The 17,419-nt window shown below is 41.3% G+C and overlaps 1 protein-coding gene across 1 annotated transcript in view; it reads right to left on the bottom strand.

The window, feature by feature from the left end:
* Positions 1-17,419, bottom strand: part of PIGU (phosphatidylinositol glycan anchor biosynthesis class U) — a 94,880-nt gene that overhangs the window by 35,161 nt on the left and 42,300 nt on the right. Inside the window, exon 7 of the mRNA XM_069495708.1 lies at positions 6,845-6,942. Coding sequence (XP_069351809.1) covers positions 6,845-6,942 — 98 coding nt within the window. The remainder of the gene's footprint in view (positions 1-6,844; positions 6,943-17,419) is intronic.

Below are 17,419 nucleotides of genomic sequence, written 5' to 3'. Positions count from 1 at the left end.
AGGCTGGTCTCAACTCCTGAGCTCAAGCGATCCTCCTGCCTTAGCGTCTCAGAGTGCTAGGATTACAGGTGTGAGCCACCATGCCCAGCCCTCACAATTCATATGTTGAAGAATCCAGGATATTTAACCTATGGAACATCCCATAATCTGAGTTTTCTAATTATATACCTAGTCTTCAGTATTTCTTACAAATTGCAGCTGTACCCAGAGGCTTGATTAATTTCAGATTTTGGCAAACTTCGGCAAAACTTTGGTAGTGGTATGTTCTTTCGTAAGGAGGCATGATTTTTGTTTGTTTTTGAAGTTAGTAGTGATTGATGCTCAATGCCTAGATCAATAGAGGTTGCAAAATGATGCTATCTGGCTGGGTGTGGTGGCTCACACCTGTAATCCAGCATTCTGGGAGGATGAGACCAGCGGATTGTTTGAGGTCAGGAGTTCGAGATTAGCCTGAGCAAGAGTGAGACCCTGTCTCTGCTAGAAATAGAAAAATTAGCTGAGCGTCATGGCGCATGCCTGTAGTCCCACCTACTCAGGAGGCTGAGGCAGAAGGATTACTTGAGCTCAGGAGTTTGAGGTTGCTGTGAGCTAGGCTGACACCACTGCACTCCAGCCCGGGCAATACAGTAAGACTTTGTCTGGGGGGGAAAAAAAAAAAAGGATGCAATCCTTTTTGTTTTTATTTATAAGCTGGAATAATTTTATAAAGAGACATTTCCCCTCACCTAGTATATGGTTACCTAGTAGTACAGGAAAGGCAGGACAAATATTTAATACTTAATTTTTTCTTTATCTATCTAGTTTTCAAGATAATAAATTGGTTTCCTGTCAATTCTCCTAATTTAACCAATTAGGTTTCCTTTGTTAGTATCATTATGAAAGCCTGGATATAAATACATTTATGAGTATTTAAATCTATTGCAATTCTTATCCTATTGAAGCTCAAATTATCCATCCAACTCTTCAAGTTGGATCCTGCATCCTTTTGAGATGAGCCTTTGATATCTTCCTTGTTATCTGGTATCACAACATTCCAGGATCATAATGTACATTTTCTGCCCTAAAACCTAGAGTTAGCCATTTCTCTAAGAAAGCCCAGTTTCTTTTAATGGGTAAACGGTATTTCAAGATCACAATTTGGGCACTAAGAATGTTCATTCACACAGGGTTGGTCATTGTTCCTAGACTTTTTAGTGGAGACACACACATACACACACACACTCTCTCTCTCAAATACCTACAGGGGCCAGCCAGGTAACAAATGAGTGAAGTGTGTAGAGATGAAACAGGGATTGTGGTAAACTGCAGAGGGTATGCTCTGTCTAAAGGGCACAGATCTTCCAATTCTTCAAAAGCAGCCAGAAATACAAATTTTTCACAAGAATTTTTAAAATAGTGACAACTAATTTTTTAAAAACTTAAACGCCAGAGTCAAATAAAATATCTGTGGGCCAGATTTGATCCACGGGTTATGTGCACCCTCAACCTGAAAAATTTAACTAGCGGTTATAATATCCCAGAAGTCACATTGTTGCTAAATATATAAAAATATTCGGTAAAGTAAAATAATTCTCAGACTACTTCAGAAAAAGTCAAACTATAATAAGAAAGGGGAGAAATTTATAATTATCTCCCTCTCCCTAACTCTCTAAAATATTAGGGAGAAAAGCATTATCAATGCAGAAATCATTTTCTTTTTAGGACATGGTGTTAAAGGGAAAAAGTCAGAATAAACTCTTAAAAGGAATAAACTTTTTTTTTTTTTTTTTTTTTTTTTTTTAGACAGAGTCTCACTGTGTTGCCCAGGCTAGAGTGCCGTGGCATCAGCCTAGCTCACAGCAACCTCAAACTCCTGGGCTCAAGCAATCCTCCTGCCTCAGCCTCCTGAGTAGCTGGGACTACAGGCATGTGACACTATGCCCAGCTAATTTTTCTATATATATTTTTAGCTGTCCATATAATTTCTTTCTACTTTTTTAGTAGAGACGGGGTCTGGCTCTTGCTCAGGCTGGTCTCAAACTCCTGAGCTCAAACCATCCACCCGCCTCGGCCTCCCAGAGGAATAAACTCTTAAAGGGAGTTGGAAACTAACAAAAGTTTTTACATCTAAGCTCTTAGAATCTCAAGAAGAGACCCTGGAGATATTATTTTGCCTGACAGGTATATTAGAGGCAAAAAAACCAGAGGAAAAGTTTATTGAAAATGCTTGATCAAGCTCTTACCCTCATTTTTACGTGTTCCAAAAAGAAAGCAAGCTAACAGCACTGCCACCTCTGCCTGGCAACCACCTGAAGCAGCAGAGATAAAAGGTGCTGGGGAAAAAAGCATAAGGTATGAAAACTCTAAATACAGCCCCAGAGAAGGCCTGGGGAAGGACCCAGTTATCAAGAAAGACCTGATTGGGTTTGGCTCTTTTGATGCGAGCTAGTATCATGTGACCTGACCCAAGCCCCAGAAAGTATAGAAACCACAGGATGAACCTTTTCAGTTCAAAGACAGGAGAGGGTCAGATAGGATTAAAGCAAAACTAAAAGGTATTTTCCCCTATTGTCTGTTACTGTCTTTGAAAGAAAATAAGGACCTCAAACCACCCAAGAGGGTCCAAGGCTTTAGGAATCCCAAGCAAAAGGAGGGAGTGAACTAGAAACTTCCCGGACTGCACCATGAGCCCTTCAGCAAGACTCCCTAGGTCTCACAGCGTCCTCCGCACTTGGCTATCCCTCCCTGGAACCTCTTGATCCTGTGCACGTTAGGGCGCTCTAATTTATTCTGCATGCTATCAGATCATAACATTTTAAATTCTAATTTGGAAACTAGGCTCTAAGCCAAGGTCAGAGGAAGAGTAGAGTTGGGGGAGGGAACCAGATGGGCTTAAACTACCATTCTCATAAGTGACTCACCAGGGAGCCAGATGCAGCATCCCCTGCCTTTGATCCTGTGTCTCATGAAGGGAGGAGGAGAATAGCTTTGCCTCTGGCACTGATGAGACACTAGCACTCTCTAGAAATTCCACTGGCACAATGGATACAGGTTTATAGTGTCAAAGGAAGAAGTACAAACTAACTTATAGTTCCTCTGACTCCAAAAAATGACTTATTTTCTTTTCCCCTCATCTTCCCACATACTTACAGGCTGGTGACCATGTTCTTTCTATGAACATTTGAATACGAACAACCACAGCTAATATCTATTGAGCTCTTAATAGATTATTCTAAAAATTAGACATGTATTATCATTTTGCAATAGGTACTATTATATTATCCCCATTTTATAAATGAGGAAACTGAGCCAGAGAAAAGTTAAATACTCACTCGCCCAGGGCCATAGAGCTAGTAAGTATCCAAAACAAAACATCAGAGTCTATATTCTATTTCCCTCTTTTTTATTATAAAATTTTTCAAACATGCAGAAAAGTTAAAACAATAATACGATCAACCACATATCTGCCACCTAGATTAAATATTAACACCTCACCCTATTTTTTATCTATGTGCATAAACTTATCTTTGTTGAACTATTTAAAAGTTGAACACATCATGACAACTTCTCCCTAAAACACTTCTGCATATAGCTCCCCAAAATAAGGACGTTCTCCTGCATACCACAGTACTATTATCACAAAAAAAAAAGGAAAAAAAAAAAGAAAAAAGGACACTCCCATTACATTCAGTTATTGGTCTCCTTAGTCCAAAACAGTTCTCTTGCTTTTTCTTTTTCATGGCATTGACCTTTCGAAGAGAACCAAACCAGTTGTCAGACAGAGTGTCGTACATTCTGGTTTGTCTTGTTTCCCTGTGGTGTCACTTAATTTGTTTCTCTGTCCTTTTATTTCCTAAAAACCAGAAGTCAGATCTAAAGGCTTAATTAAGACTTTTTGGGTAAGAATACTTCAGAATTGATACCGCGTACTTTCTCTACTGCATCACTCCAAGAAGCACATCATCTCCGGTTGTTCCACTACAAGTGATGTGAGTTGGATTACTTAGTTAAGGTGTTAACTACCAAAACACTCTTTTGTAGAGATGTATTTTTCCCTTTGCTATTAACAAATAATTTAGAGGGTAGGGAGTGGAGAGTAACATTTTGGTACAATGCAAATGCAAACATACTGTTCTCCAAAAACCATTCACCTAATGATTTTAGCATCCATTGATGATTTTTGCTAGATTCAATAAAAATTTCACTGGTGATATCATTCTTTCTATATTTATAAGCTGGTATTCTTCTGTAAAGAAGAGCTTTCCTTAACAAACGGGGGGAAACTATGGTTCCTTTCTAAAAGGCAGAGTAACTGCTTAGTTCTTGCCCTTTAATTATTAATTTTCAGAGGAAGAAATTGGTAAAATAGCCACATCTAATGGTGGCATATGTATTTTATTTCTCTCCTTGCCCCTTTCCTGAACATCACAATGGACACATGGAACTTTACTTATTCAACATTTTATAATTACTTATAGTCGTCATTCTTTTGATGCTCAAAATATATCTCAAATTTGGCCAGGATGAGCCACTTTCAGCGGTTCCAGTGTTTTTCTGACTTAGTCCTATTTAGTAGTCTTTGAGGACTACTTTGCTTTCTGTCTGAACAAGATGCCCCAGTCAAGCTGTGCTCTTACATACTATGTTATACAACCTTTCCAAGAGGGAAGTTTGTGCCTAGGGAGGGCTTGAAAAATTCTGAGAAAAATAGAATGTCAAAAGCAGATGTGGGCTGGGCGAGGTGGCTCACGCCATAATCCTAGCACTCTGGGAGGCCGAGGCGGGCGGATCGTTTGAACTCAGGAGTTCGAAACCAGCCTGAGCAAGAGCGAGACCCCGTCTCTACTAAAAATAGAAAGAAATTATATGGACAGTTAAAAATATATATATAGAAAAAAATTAGCCAGGCATGGTGGCACATGCATGTAGTCCCAGCTACTCGAGAGGCTGAGGCAGTAGGATCCCTTGAGCCCAGGAGTTTGAGGTTGCTGTGAGCGAGGCTGACGCCACAGGACTCTAGCCCGGGCAACAGAACAAGACTCTTGTCTCCAAAAAAAAAAAAGCTTAGATTCAACAAGAATACAAAATGAAAATCAAAACAAAAGAACTTCACAGTATGTTGTCACATCTATTGAACTGGGAATCATAAATCAAACTTGAAAAGCCAGTGCTGGCAGACTGGGAGGTAAGTGGTTCACTTCTCTTTAGATACTGATGGTGGCACTGTGAATTGGCTTAGGCTTTCTGGGTGAACAATCTGGTATAACTGCATAACAAGAACTACAAAACCTTTCACATCCTTGGGTCCAATGATTCAGCTGAAGGAACATACCTTAAGGAAATACTATTTATCTTAGTGACAACTAAGCCACATCTGAAATTCCCCAAGTAAGAGAAAGACCAAGCTATCCAGGTATCATTGTATACATCAACACAATGATGTGTTATGGAGTCACTTAAAATGACAAGTATGTGGCCTATTTCAATAAATAGAGAAAGGGGGTGGGAGGAAAAAAAATTTTTTAGTAAAAAAATAAAATACATAAATAGAGGTATTCATTTAGCAGCAGTGTTTGTGATTAAGAAGGGCTCTGAAATTAGACATTTCTGAGTTTGAATCCTGGCACTGCTACCTGTACACTTTCAAGAAACACTTCTAAGAATGGATTTGGAGCATGTGGGGCCTGCAAGCAGTTACTTGCTCTTGAGGAAACGTGTATTGTTCTTATTTGAGCAGAAGAGATGGTTATAGAGCAGGCTCTGGCATCAGACCGTCTGAATTTTGTTTTGTTTTATATTTCTTTGTTTTTAATGAACCTGACATTGTGAACATATGGACTGCCCGAGTTATATCTCAGCACTGTCATTTGCTGATCATGTGACCTTAAGTGACTTAACCTCCAAACATTCCAGTTTCAATTCATGTGTCTAATATGGCTAATACTAGACTAATGTATGGCTAATAATATGACCTACTTCACACCAGAAAGTTCTCATGAGGTGAAATGAGATGATGTCTATCGCGTGCTTAGCATAGTGCCTGACATGTAGTATGTTCTCAGTAAAAGTCAGTAATTTGTATTTTTTAATTAATATTTATTGATCACCCACTATGTTCCAAGCATTGCATCAGGTACACCCACTACATTTAAGTCCTATAAGGATCTTACAAGAGGAATGTTATTCTAAAGAAAAATTAAAGAAATGTGCTCAGAGGGGTCTATATACATTAGATAAAAAAAGAAAAATGCAAAATGCTTGGTAGATCCTAAATACTAATATATAAAGTAAAATGTACTTATACATTTGCAATGATATGCAAATCATCAGGTAGTTCCCCCCTTATCCAAGGTTTCACTTTCCACTGTTTCAGTTACCCACTATCAGCCATGGTCTGAAATATCAAATGAAAAATTCCAAAAATAAACAATTCATAAGTTTTAAATGCATGCCATTGTCAGTAACATGATAATGTCTCATTCTGTCCCACTCTGTCCCACCTGGGACATGAATCACCCCTTTATCCAGCATATCCCACCCGTTAGTCACATAGTTGTCTTAGTTATCAGATGGAAAAAACATAGTATACATAGGGTCTGGTACTATATAAGGTTTCAGGCATCCAGTAGGGGTCTTAGAACATATGCCCTGCAGATATGGGGTGGGGCACTACTGTCATTAGAACTTAATGATTATTAGGTCCACTTTGTTTAAAGTTAGTCAAGTTACTTTGTGTTTGTGCTTTCAAGTAGAAGCAAATAGTCCCATTGCCTTTATTGACCCACACCCTTCCTTCCCCCAAGCAGGGACCAGGCCATGTAGTAAATGTCATTTGGGGGCTGGCTTCTGACCAGCAAGTGCTTACCTGGAGGAGATAGAGGAGTCCTGGGACAAATAAGGTGAGAGGGTACAGAGACTGGTATGTTGCTAAGGCAAGAAAAATAGCACTGAGGAAAGCACTGCCTGTGAAAAGAAATAAATGTATGGAATAATCCAGCCTCATCAATCACGATTAGACTCAGTGAGTCCCTATCAACACGAAATTTTCCATAACTGCTCAAATAATCACCTCCTGGTACACAAGGTGCTGTGCAAATTCACATAGAGTGAGAGCTTTTTGGCTTGGTTTCTGACGAAACCCAGAAAGTGAAAAACCATCTACCTTTAGCAACCTGAGATACTAGAGGCATATCCCTTGTAAAATTTTCAGACCCAGAGAGATTTTACAAAAGTCCAGCCCAGGGATGTTAATAGACTTGATCTCTCCAGTATAGAAGGATCAGAGTCTATTAACATCCATGTCCTTGCTAATGTACCAATTTACTAAACCTGCAATTATTGCTTATGCTATTCAGAGCTGTGAAACCTATCCCTGCGAATGTTGCAACACCCATCATTCTTTACAACACCCCTTCCTTATGTGTAATCTTCAGGTGATGTGTTTCTTATTTTTTTCAAACTGAAGTATGTTAATTTTACTAATAATGTCCTAATTTCCCTCATAAAATGGACTACTGCAGGATCATTAAACATGATGCTATAAAAGAATTTACAATGACATGGAAAGATGTTTATATTAATCTACTAAGTGAAGGTTATAAAAGAGATATATATTATAATCTTTTTAAAAAACATGTACAAACATTTTTTAAAAGCCTAAGAGCCTAGGCCACAAAGTTCCCAGTGATAGTTATCTCTGGGTAGTGGGATTACGCATGACTTTTCATTTTTGCTTCTCTATATTTTCTAAACTTTCTAAAATGAACATGCTTTGTTTTTGTCATTAGGGGAAAAAAATGATTTCTTAAAAAAAAAAAAAAAAAAAAAAAGGTATACCCTTTCAGATGGTTTAACACGACAGGGTGCCCTAAAACTAAAGGTAGAGAGCCCTAGTTTAAAACAGGGATTTCTTTCTTTTCTTTTTTTTTTTTTTTTTGAGACAGAGTCTCACTCTGTTGCCCGGGCTAGAGAGCCGTGACGTCAGCCCAGCTCACAGCAACCTCAAACTCCTGGGCTCAAGCAATCCTTCCTGCCTCAGCCTCCCGAGTAGCTGGGACTACAGACATGCGCCACCATGCCCGGCTAATTTTTTTTACATATATATTTTTAGTTGTCCAGCTAATTTCTTTCTATTTTTTTAGTAGAGACGGGGCCTCACTCTTGCTCAGGCTGGTCTCAAACTCCTGAGCTCAAAGGATCCGCTGGCCTCGGCCTCCCAGACTGCTAGGATTACAGGCATGAGCTACCGCGCCCAGCCTAAAACAGGGATTTCTAAGAGGCCCAGAAATCTGTAGGGTACAACTGATGGTCCAATGTATTATACAAAGCCCCACAGGTGTCTTATAATGATAATGTTTCATAAAATGACACCTATGGTCACTCTCATTGGTGTGGGGTCAACTATTTACTGAAAATAACAGACATCCCCTTTCTCAATGGTGTCTCATAAAAGCAGGAACTAGTCACTCCATTCAGTCTGAGGAGTTTTACCCTTCTCCCAATCCAGCTCCGGAGACAAACAGGAGGAAATGACCCACAGGATCTTTTGCCTACCAACGTAGTCTATATACTTGAAATCTAAGAGCCACCTTGGAAGAGGGAGGGTTAGGAATGGGATGACTTCCTAGAAGAGGGAATGGAGAAAGAAGAACTTTATGTGCTCCATCCTTCAAACCAAGGAAACTCACCAGCTAGAATAATCCTGGCTGACAGGAAGTGGAAGGAAGGCAGAGAAAGGAGGAAGCTGGAAGTAAAAGACAAACGACAGAATTCTATGGGGTGGATCTGTCTCGCCATGTAGTGCCAGGTATGAGGTCCTGTATCCAGGATACTCAGAAATATGACTGAGCAGGGACAGGACCATGCCCAGCTAGGCCATGACACCAGCAGAGGTCCACACACACCTGTTGGGCCACAGACGCTAGAACCAGAATCAGGCCACTCTGAGACAGGGAGACGGCAGTAGTGGGAAACGTGCTGTTCTAGAGCCCAACAGCTGCGGTGGGCTCAGGATTGATTCCCTGACTCAGCTAAAAATCTGAATGACATTTTGTGGGAAACTGGCTAAGACAAGGAAAGAACTTAAAAAAAATTTTTTTAGAGACAGGGTCTCACTCTATCACCCAGGCTGGAGTACAGTGACGTGATCAGAGCTCACTGCAGCCTCAAACTCCTGGGCTCAAGCAATCCTCCCACCTCAGTCTCCCAAGTAGCTGAGACTACAAGTGTGTGCCACCACACCTGGCTTGAAAAGAACTTTTTAATTTTAACACGGTCCTCTACAGACTTAGGGGTGGGAGAAAGGAAGAGGGAGGCTAATGCTCCAACTCCATCCATTCTTACAAATGTGGTGAAAACACACACATGACTTTCACTTCTCTCTCCCCTAGGAGACACCAGGGATAAACACAGCCATCTCCTGCCCTAATTGCCTGAGATCAATAATGGCTTGTCTGGAACGGCTATTTGTAAGGCCCAAGAGAGAAGAAGAGGCTCCTAGCCTAGTAGAACGGACTTGTGAGTTTTAGAGTACTTGCTCCTAGGATCAAGAAGAAGCAGTGTTGCTTCCTTGGGTGAAATCTTTAGGAAGGAAAAATCGGTTCCTCCTGCTATTCTGTCAGTAAGTGGCATCAACATCCAGCCACGTACCCTGGCTGTCCTTGCCTCTCTGGCTCCCACTTTCCTCCCTTCCACCAAGCCCTGCTGATCTCCCTCTGGAGCATTCGTCACTCCAGTTCTCGCTCATCATCTCTCACCAGGAGTTTTTAGCAGCCTCTTCTCCTCCTTAAGAGTCTCCCTAATCCCCTCCCATCTAGTCCATGCTCCACAGAAGCACCAAAAGATCCTTCTAAAACACAGTGGAGACTGTGACAAACCCATCTTTAAAGACTGCTGATGTTTCCATTTCATCTACTGGGTTAAGTCCAAACTCCGACAGCAAACAAGACCCTTCACCCTCTGGGTGTTGTTTCTCCAGCTTTGCCTCTCACCACTCTTCCACACATACACGGTCCTTCAGCTACACGGGACCACTCCCAATTTCTGCAAACATCACATGCCCTCTCATTCCTCTGTGTCTGTTCTCAGGATCTTCTCTCTGCCTAGGCCATCTTTCCCTGCCCTCCTTCAATGGCCAGTTGAAAGGTCACTTTCTCTACGAGCCCAGGCAGAGGTGATAACAACAGTGATCATAGCTGACATTTCTCCATCGCTGTTTGGGTGCCAGGACTAACTATATCCTCTGCATCTCTGGGAAATGGGCGAAGACAGGGAAAGAACTGAAAAGAACTTTTTTTTTCTTTTAATTTCTTTTTTAGAGACAGAGTCTCACTCTAAGAAGTGCCTGATTCAGAAAGGCCCTAAAGAAACATCACAACCTTGTAAAAGCTCTATTTTTCTGTTTATTTTCTTCTAACAGCTTACTGAGGAAAAAAAAAAAAAATCACACATTCTACCCATTTTACAGTTGAAGACAGCAAGGCACAGAAACAGAAAGTTTATGTAACCAAAACCACATAGCTGACTTCAGTGCCCATTCTCTTAATGCCTGTATTAATAAGCCTCATCTCATTCAATACTGATACTATCTTATAATAATTTGCTAATGTTTCTCTCTCTCTCTCTCTCCTTATTTGTTTGTGAGTTTCTCTAGGGCAATAAAGTTCTCTTAACTTTGACTCTCCAGCACCTAGCACAGTGCCTGGCACGTGTGATGGATGGATGAATAAATGAATAAAAATCGTTCAGTGATCCATACGAAATCCTTTTTAAAAATGCAAGCATATTGCCAGGCACGGTGGCTCAGTCCTGTAATCCCAGCACTTTGGGAGGCTGAGGCAGGAGAATCACTTGAGGCCAGGCGTTCTTGAGATTAGCCTGAGCAACACAGCAAGGCCCCTCTCTCTGAAAAACTAAAATAAAATAGCCAGGCATGGTGGCCCATACCGATAGTCCCAGCCATTCAAGAGAAGGAGGTGGAAGGATCACGTAAGCCCAGGAGTTCGAGGTTGCGGTGAGCTATGATGGCACCACTGCACTCCAGCCGTGGTGGTTCACACCCGTAATCCTAGCACTCTGGGAGGCTGAGGCGGGAAGATCGCTTGAGGTCAGCAGTTGGAGATCAGCCTGAGCAAGAGCAAGACCCCATCTCTACTAAAAATAAAAAGAAATTAGCCAGACAACTAAAAAAAATTAAAAAACAAAACAAAAAAAACCAATGCTCTTGAGGAAGAAAAACCCATGAAGTGTAAAACACAGGGTAATGAAATACAGGCAAAGGACAAAATAAATCTGGCTCTTGAATAAAACAACACAGCCTGCAGAATAGCAGCTGAGGGCTGTGGCAGGGGGCTGAGCACAGAGAATGCTCTCTGTGGAAGAAGCCATCGGATGGCTGCGGCCTGAAATCTGGGGGCAAAAACATGGTGCTGCAACACTCAGTGGGCTGGCACGTGGGGAGTCTGGGTGTGGGATGTGGGACAGGTGTGGACAGCACACACGCACAGCCTGAGCAAAGGGAGGGGGAGGACAGAAGCACACAAGAGACTCAGAAAAGGCTAACACGTTTTGAAAAAGCTAGACGGGGCAAGAGGAATGGGTCAGGAAGGCAGAGGAGGAATGATAAGTGCTTGGGGCAGGGTCAAAGAAGATAAAGGGAAGTGAAAGGTGACTTCAAATATTTTAGACAAACTGCGCTATTAATAAGCAAGGATTTCTGAAGTTTGCTCTATGCCAAGCAGGTGCTGGGTGCCAGGCAGACTGGTGACTCAGTCTCTGTCCTCAGGGAGCTCCCAGTAAACAATTACAAGATACAGAAGAAAAGCATAAAGGAAGTAGAGCTGGCCCATGAGGGGAAGCTGATACCTGAGTTTTGAACAACTGAGTAGGCGAGGCCTGGCAGCCCAAGGAAACGGCATGTGCACAGGCAGGAGGGCAGGAGAGAATGGTGTGCTGAGGCTGTGGGGTGGGCACTGTGATGAGCATGGCAAAAACAGGGCAGGAGCTGGGAGGAGCGACTGGAAAAGGACATGAAGGAGCTCCATGGACACTGCTGCCATTCTGTTTCTTAATCTGGGTGCTGGTTACTTGACATTTTGTGAAAATTCATTTACTTGTACACTAGTGGTTTGTACATTTTTCTGTATATATGTTATATTTCCATAAAAAGTTACAATCTAAAAAGTTTCTATCATGGAGTCTAAAAAAATAAATAAAAATAAAAAGTCTCAGCAAGCAGGTAGGGGTCAAATTATGCGGAGTTTAGCTTGCACCAACTATCCAAAAACATCTACCTAATCTATAGGCACAGACAGGACATCTGATATAATGCCTGAAACGGCAGCCTCAAGGTGGCAAGAGCTAGGGCAGGGGTGAGGAACCTGCATCCTCAAGGCCACATGTGACCCTCCAGATCCCCAACTGCAGCCCCTCGACTAAATCCAAACTTCAGAGAACAAATCCCTTTACTAAAAGGATTTGTTCTGTAAAATTTGGGTTCAGTCAAAAGGCTGCGCTCAAGGATCCAGAAGGCCACAGGCCTAACCAGTAACAACTATGTATGCCAAGAGGACTATGAGCTTTTATCAAAAAATGATATAGCCGGGCACAGTGGCTCACGCCTGTAATCTTAGCACTCTGGGAGGCCGAGACGGGCAGATCTTTTGAGCTCAGGAGTTCGAGACCAGCCTGATCAAGAGCAAGACCCCGTCTCTACTAAAAAAACAGAAAGAAATTAGCTGGACAACTAAAAATATATACTAAAAACATTAGCCAGGCATGGTGGCGCATGCCTGTAGTCCCAGCTACTCAGGAGGCTGAGGCAGTAGGATCACTTGAGCCCAGGAGTTTGAGGTTGCTGTGAGCTAGGCTGATGCTACGGCACTCTAGCCTGGGCAACAGAGTGAGACTCTGTCTCAAAAAAAAAAAAAAAAAAAATTAAATTAAAAAAAAAAAAGATATAATCTACCATTTGTCTGCTACTGCAGCCCAGATGCTCAGATACTCAGTTTTCTGTACAAGCCTTGGTCTTTGGCCTTATCATAGGAATATTAGAGTAAATCAGTCAAATGTGTATGCACATTAGGTGTAGTAGTACAAGGGAATTATATTATCTACCAAATCTAGCTTTGAATATGTTTTCCAACTCTCTGTTTGTCAGGGTGGGGGCCAAACAAGCCTCAGCAAGACCTGGGGTAACGCTTTGCCTCCAGGGACCGCACCTTGAAGTGATCTGGGCTTGGGTGGGTGGCAGACCTACAGCACAGAGCAGAAATGTAATGAGATGGGGCTGTAGGGACTGGTTCAGGATATGGACTTCAAGTGGAATAAGCAGAGAGTCAGAGACTGGGTTATAGACAGTGACCTGTACAAGGACAGGCAGTGGGACAGACTGGAATGTGGTCAAAAGGGCCAAAGTCCCACAGGACTATCAGAAGAGGAAATTGCACCAGGGTCTGAGGCAACAAGTGAGACTGCCCAGGAGGAGGAGGCGACACTGGGGGCAGGGCCAACGTATTACATTCCTTGCCAAGTGTGCTCTTTTAACAGGGCAGCTCTCTCAGAGCAATCCACCCATATCCGTGTTAATGAAGACAACTTAATTGAGCACCTACTCTGTTCTCACCATGACTGTAAGCACTGTACATGTATTAAGTCATTTAGTCCCTCCAATAATTCCATGAAATAGATACTATAATCATCCCCATTTTATAGATGAGGAAACCAAAGGACAGAGTAGTTATTTGCCCAGGGTCTCAAAGCTAGTGAATGGTAGCAATAGGATTTAAACCCAGACCACATTCTATAACCGTATCACTGTACCAACCTCTTGATCTCAATCTGTGCTGTACCATAAAAATCACAATAAGCAGTGCAACTAGTTGTTGAGTGAATTCTGCTAAGGAAGTACACTAAGCACTTTATATTTTTTATTTATTCCTCTACTAAGTCTACACAGCAGATATTCTATGATTAAACTGAGGCTCTTGAGGCTGTATGATTTGCCCAAGGCTACAGAGCTGGTAATTGCAATGAGCAGGCTTTGAAGCTGGGTTGACCTGACAAACTCTATCCCAGGCTGCTTCTCCCTTGGGTCTATGAGTTCCCTCTGACTCCCTCCACTGGCAGGGCTTTCCCCTACAGAAACCTCAACTGTAAATGATGGAATCATCAGGGCTCAGGACTGTCACTCTTCCATTGTTCTTCCACGGCTGGGCTCCAGGAAGAGAACCTCTCATTCTAATTTCCCAGACCTCCCCAGAACGCTCAGGGAGACCCTATCAATCCTGAAAGATCTTTTAAAAAAAGAGGGTATTATTAAGAGTAACAAACAGCACCACCATTTACTGAGCACTTAGAACATGCTCCCATACCTTTCGCTATCTCTCTCATTCTTTACATTCACTCTATAAGGTAGAGACAGCTTCAATCCCTATGCTACAGATAAGAGAACTGAGGCCTAGAACGGTTAGGTGACTTGCCCAAGGAGATGCAGCCAGGAAACAGCAGAGCTGGGATTAGCCAGCAGACCTGTCTAACATGACAGCAGCCTGAGCTCTTAATCACTCTTGACTACCTTCTGATAGTACTAATCCTCCTTTTTCCTTGGCAAGCAAGTCCTGACTCTGGTGGAATAAGGAAAGTTGGAAGATTCCTTAGGTGGCAAACTTCAAGAAGAATTTCTAGTCAGGAATATCTCATTGTTAACAAACACCAACAGTGAACAAGCAGGAGCATCTATTAACATCTGTTTGTTTTCCTTTTTTAAAGTCTAATGAAGACTCCTTCACAGGGATGGAGTATCTTAATCAGGTCACTGAAAGGCAGAGTACCCTTTGACCAAGGCAACAGCCTTCAAAGGGAAGCTCAAGCTGCTCTACTAAACTAACATCAACCCTGCCCAAAGACCTGCGTTTCCTGGCCAACACTCCAATAAGGACATCACAATACAATGGCCTGGGCCTTGTCCCGGCCTGTGTCTCTCAGCGTGTCCCAGGCAACCCTGAGGTGCCACAAAGGAAGCCAAGGGAGAGCAGTAGAAGGAGGCAAGCGGACAGAGTAAACAAGGCCACTCCCTTCTGTGGGCACTCACTCAGCACTGCCAAGTTAACTTCTACTGTCCCTAACTTCTTATCAATCAAGTTAATTCAGTTCATTTTAACTACGTGCTCATTGAAGAAACTTTGGAGAAAAAACAGGTATGAAAAGGAAATAAAAATCACCTATGAACAGAGACAAGTATTACCTTTTTGGGATCTATTCTCTACCTATTTTTGATGTTGTTTCAATATAATTGAGATTAATTAAAACATATAATTTTATATTCTGCTTTAAAAAAGTATCCTCACATAATTTACAATTATTTTTAAATATCATGTGTACAATATCCCACTATATGGGTAAACCATATTTTACTTGACTATTCCTCTCTATTTTAAAGTATTTTCTGATTTTTCTAATTATGAATAATTCTATAATTAATAACTTCGCACCATAAAGCTGTGTCTATACTTCTACATTACTTTAGGATAGGTTTCTAAAAGCAGAATTAATAAGGGCTGCGCAAGGTGGCTCACACCTGTAATCCTAGCACTCTGAGAGGCCAAGGCAGGAGGATTGCTTGAGCCCAGGAGTTTGAGGTTGCAGTGAGCTGTGATGATGCCACTGCACTCTAGCCCAGGACAAAGTGAGACTTTGTCTCCAAAAAAAAAAAAAAGTAGAATTAATAAAACTACAAACATTTTAAGACTACTGCCAAACTACTTCCTTAGAGGGTTGTACAAATTTGTAAGCCAACTTGCCATGTGGGAGAATGCCTGTTTAACAGAATCTTTGCCAGCACTGAGAATTATCTTCTAAAATCTGTACCAACCTAAAAGGCAAAAAAAAAAAAAAAAAAAAAAAAAAGCCACTTCTTTGTCCTTTCAGTTTGTTTGTTTGTTTTGAGACAGAGTCTCACTCTGTTGCCCAGGCTAGAGTGCCATGGTGTCAGCCTAGCTCACAGCAACCTCAAACTCCTGGGCTCAAGCAATCCTCCTGCCTCAGCCTCCCAAGTAGCTGGGACTACAGGCATGTGCCACCATGCCCGGCTAATTTTTCTATATATATATTTTAGCTGTCCATATAATTTCTTTCTATTTTTAGTAGAGACGGGGTCTCACTCTTGCTCAGGCTAGTCTCGAACTCCTGAGCTCAAATGATCCTCCCGCCTCGGCCTCCCAGAGTGCTAGGATTATAGGTATCAGCCACCGCGTCCGGCCAGTTTGTTTTCTTTATTAAGTATCTATGGAACTGAATATATTTTCACATATTTGAGTCATTCATATTTCTTCTCTTATGAATTTTCCCAACTGTTTTATTTCTAAAATAAAAAATGAATTACTTCTTCCTTAATTTTATTAAATATCTAATTTTATTAATATTATGTGGTTCAAATGTGAAATGCAGAAATACAACTTACAGAATTTCTAACTGAGCTAATTTTATTGTAGGGATTACCAATATACTCAAAGAGCTAGAGTAGTTCAGAGACCTAGCTAAAATAGAACTCTCCAAATATTTCAACAGATTAGAAATGTTGTTTGTGATGGTCTCTATTTATAGTAGCAAATAATGGAAAACAACTTAGATGTCCAACAAAAAGGAAGGGCTGGAACCCCAGAGGAATGAAGCAGAGGTGGGGCAGGATAATGAAAGACTTTTTTTTTTTTTTTTTGAGACAGAGTCTCACTCTGTCACCCAGGCTAGAGTGCTGTGGCATCAGCCTAGCTCACAGCAACCTCAAACTCCTGGGCTCAAGTGATCCTCCTGCCTCAGCCTCCCGAGTAGTTGGGACTACAGGCTCCCAGCCTTATTTTTCAATTTATGTTTGAATTTCTTTTATTCTTACCAAATGCTTGAACTATGTCCAAAATTAAAATTAAATTTAAAGAAAATAAATATATGACTAATGTCAGACCTGATTCATATGAAATAAGTGATAAAAGTAAAACAAAAGTGTGTGTGTAACATTGTAAATATGTATATGAATTTACTCAACAAAAATCTGGATATAATACAAAAAATTTTGCTCCATGGAACTAAAAACAATCTGGCTACAAAAGTGATACATACAACTTTTTTACATGTTTTTTTCCCTCTTTAAAATAAAGGTCATAAAAATAATTTTTTTAAATAGCATGCCTTACATTTTTTGTGAGACTCCTAGGAAAACAAAAAAACATGCAACTTCAGAGGGCACGTCTTCAGTTTCTCTAACTTTGCACTCGGCTATTTTAAAGGTGACATTTCCAAAGGCCAATGCTCAGTCCCTTCTGCCAGGTTACAGCGTATATTCCTTATTTTAATGGACACCAGGCACCTTGATAAATGACAATCTATCTGAGCCTGACACTCTAGAAACAGGGACTCAGGCAGGGAGTATTCACAGACAGCAAAGAGTCTT

The sequence above is a fragment of the Eulemur rufifrons genome, chromosome 20, assembly GCF_041146395.1.
Source record: "Eulemur rufifrons isolate Redbay chromosome 20, OSU_ERuf_1, whole genome shotgun sequence".
NCBI classification, from domain to species: Eukaryota; Metazoa; Chordata; class Mammalia; order Primates; family Lemuridae; genus Eulemur; species Eulemur rufifrons.
This window is presented reverse-complemented; position numbering and strand designations above follow the sequence as displayed.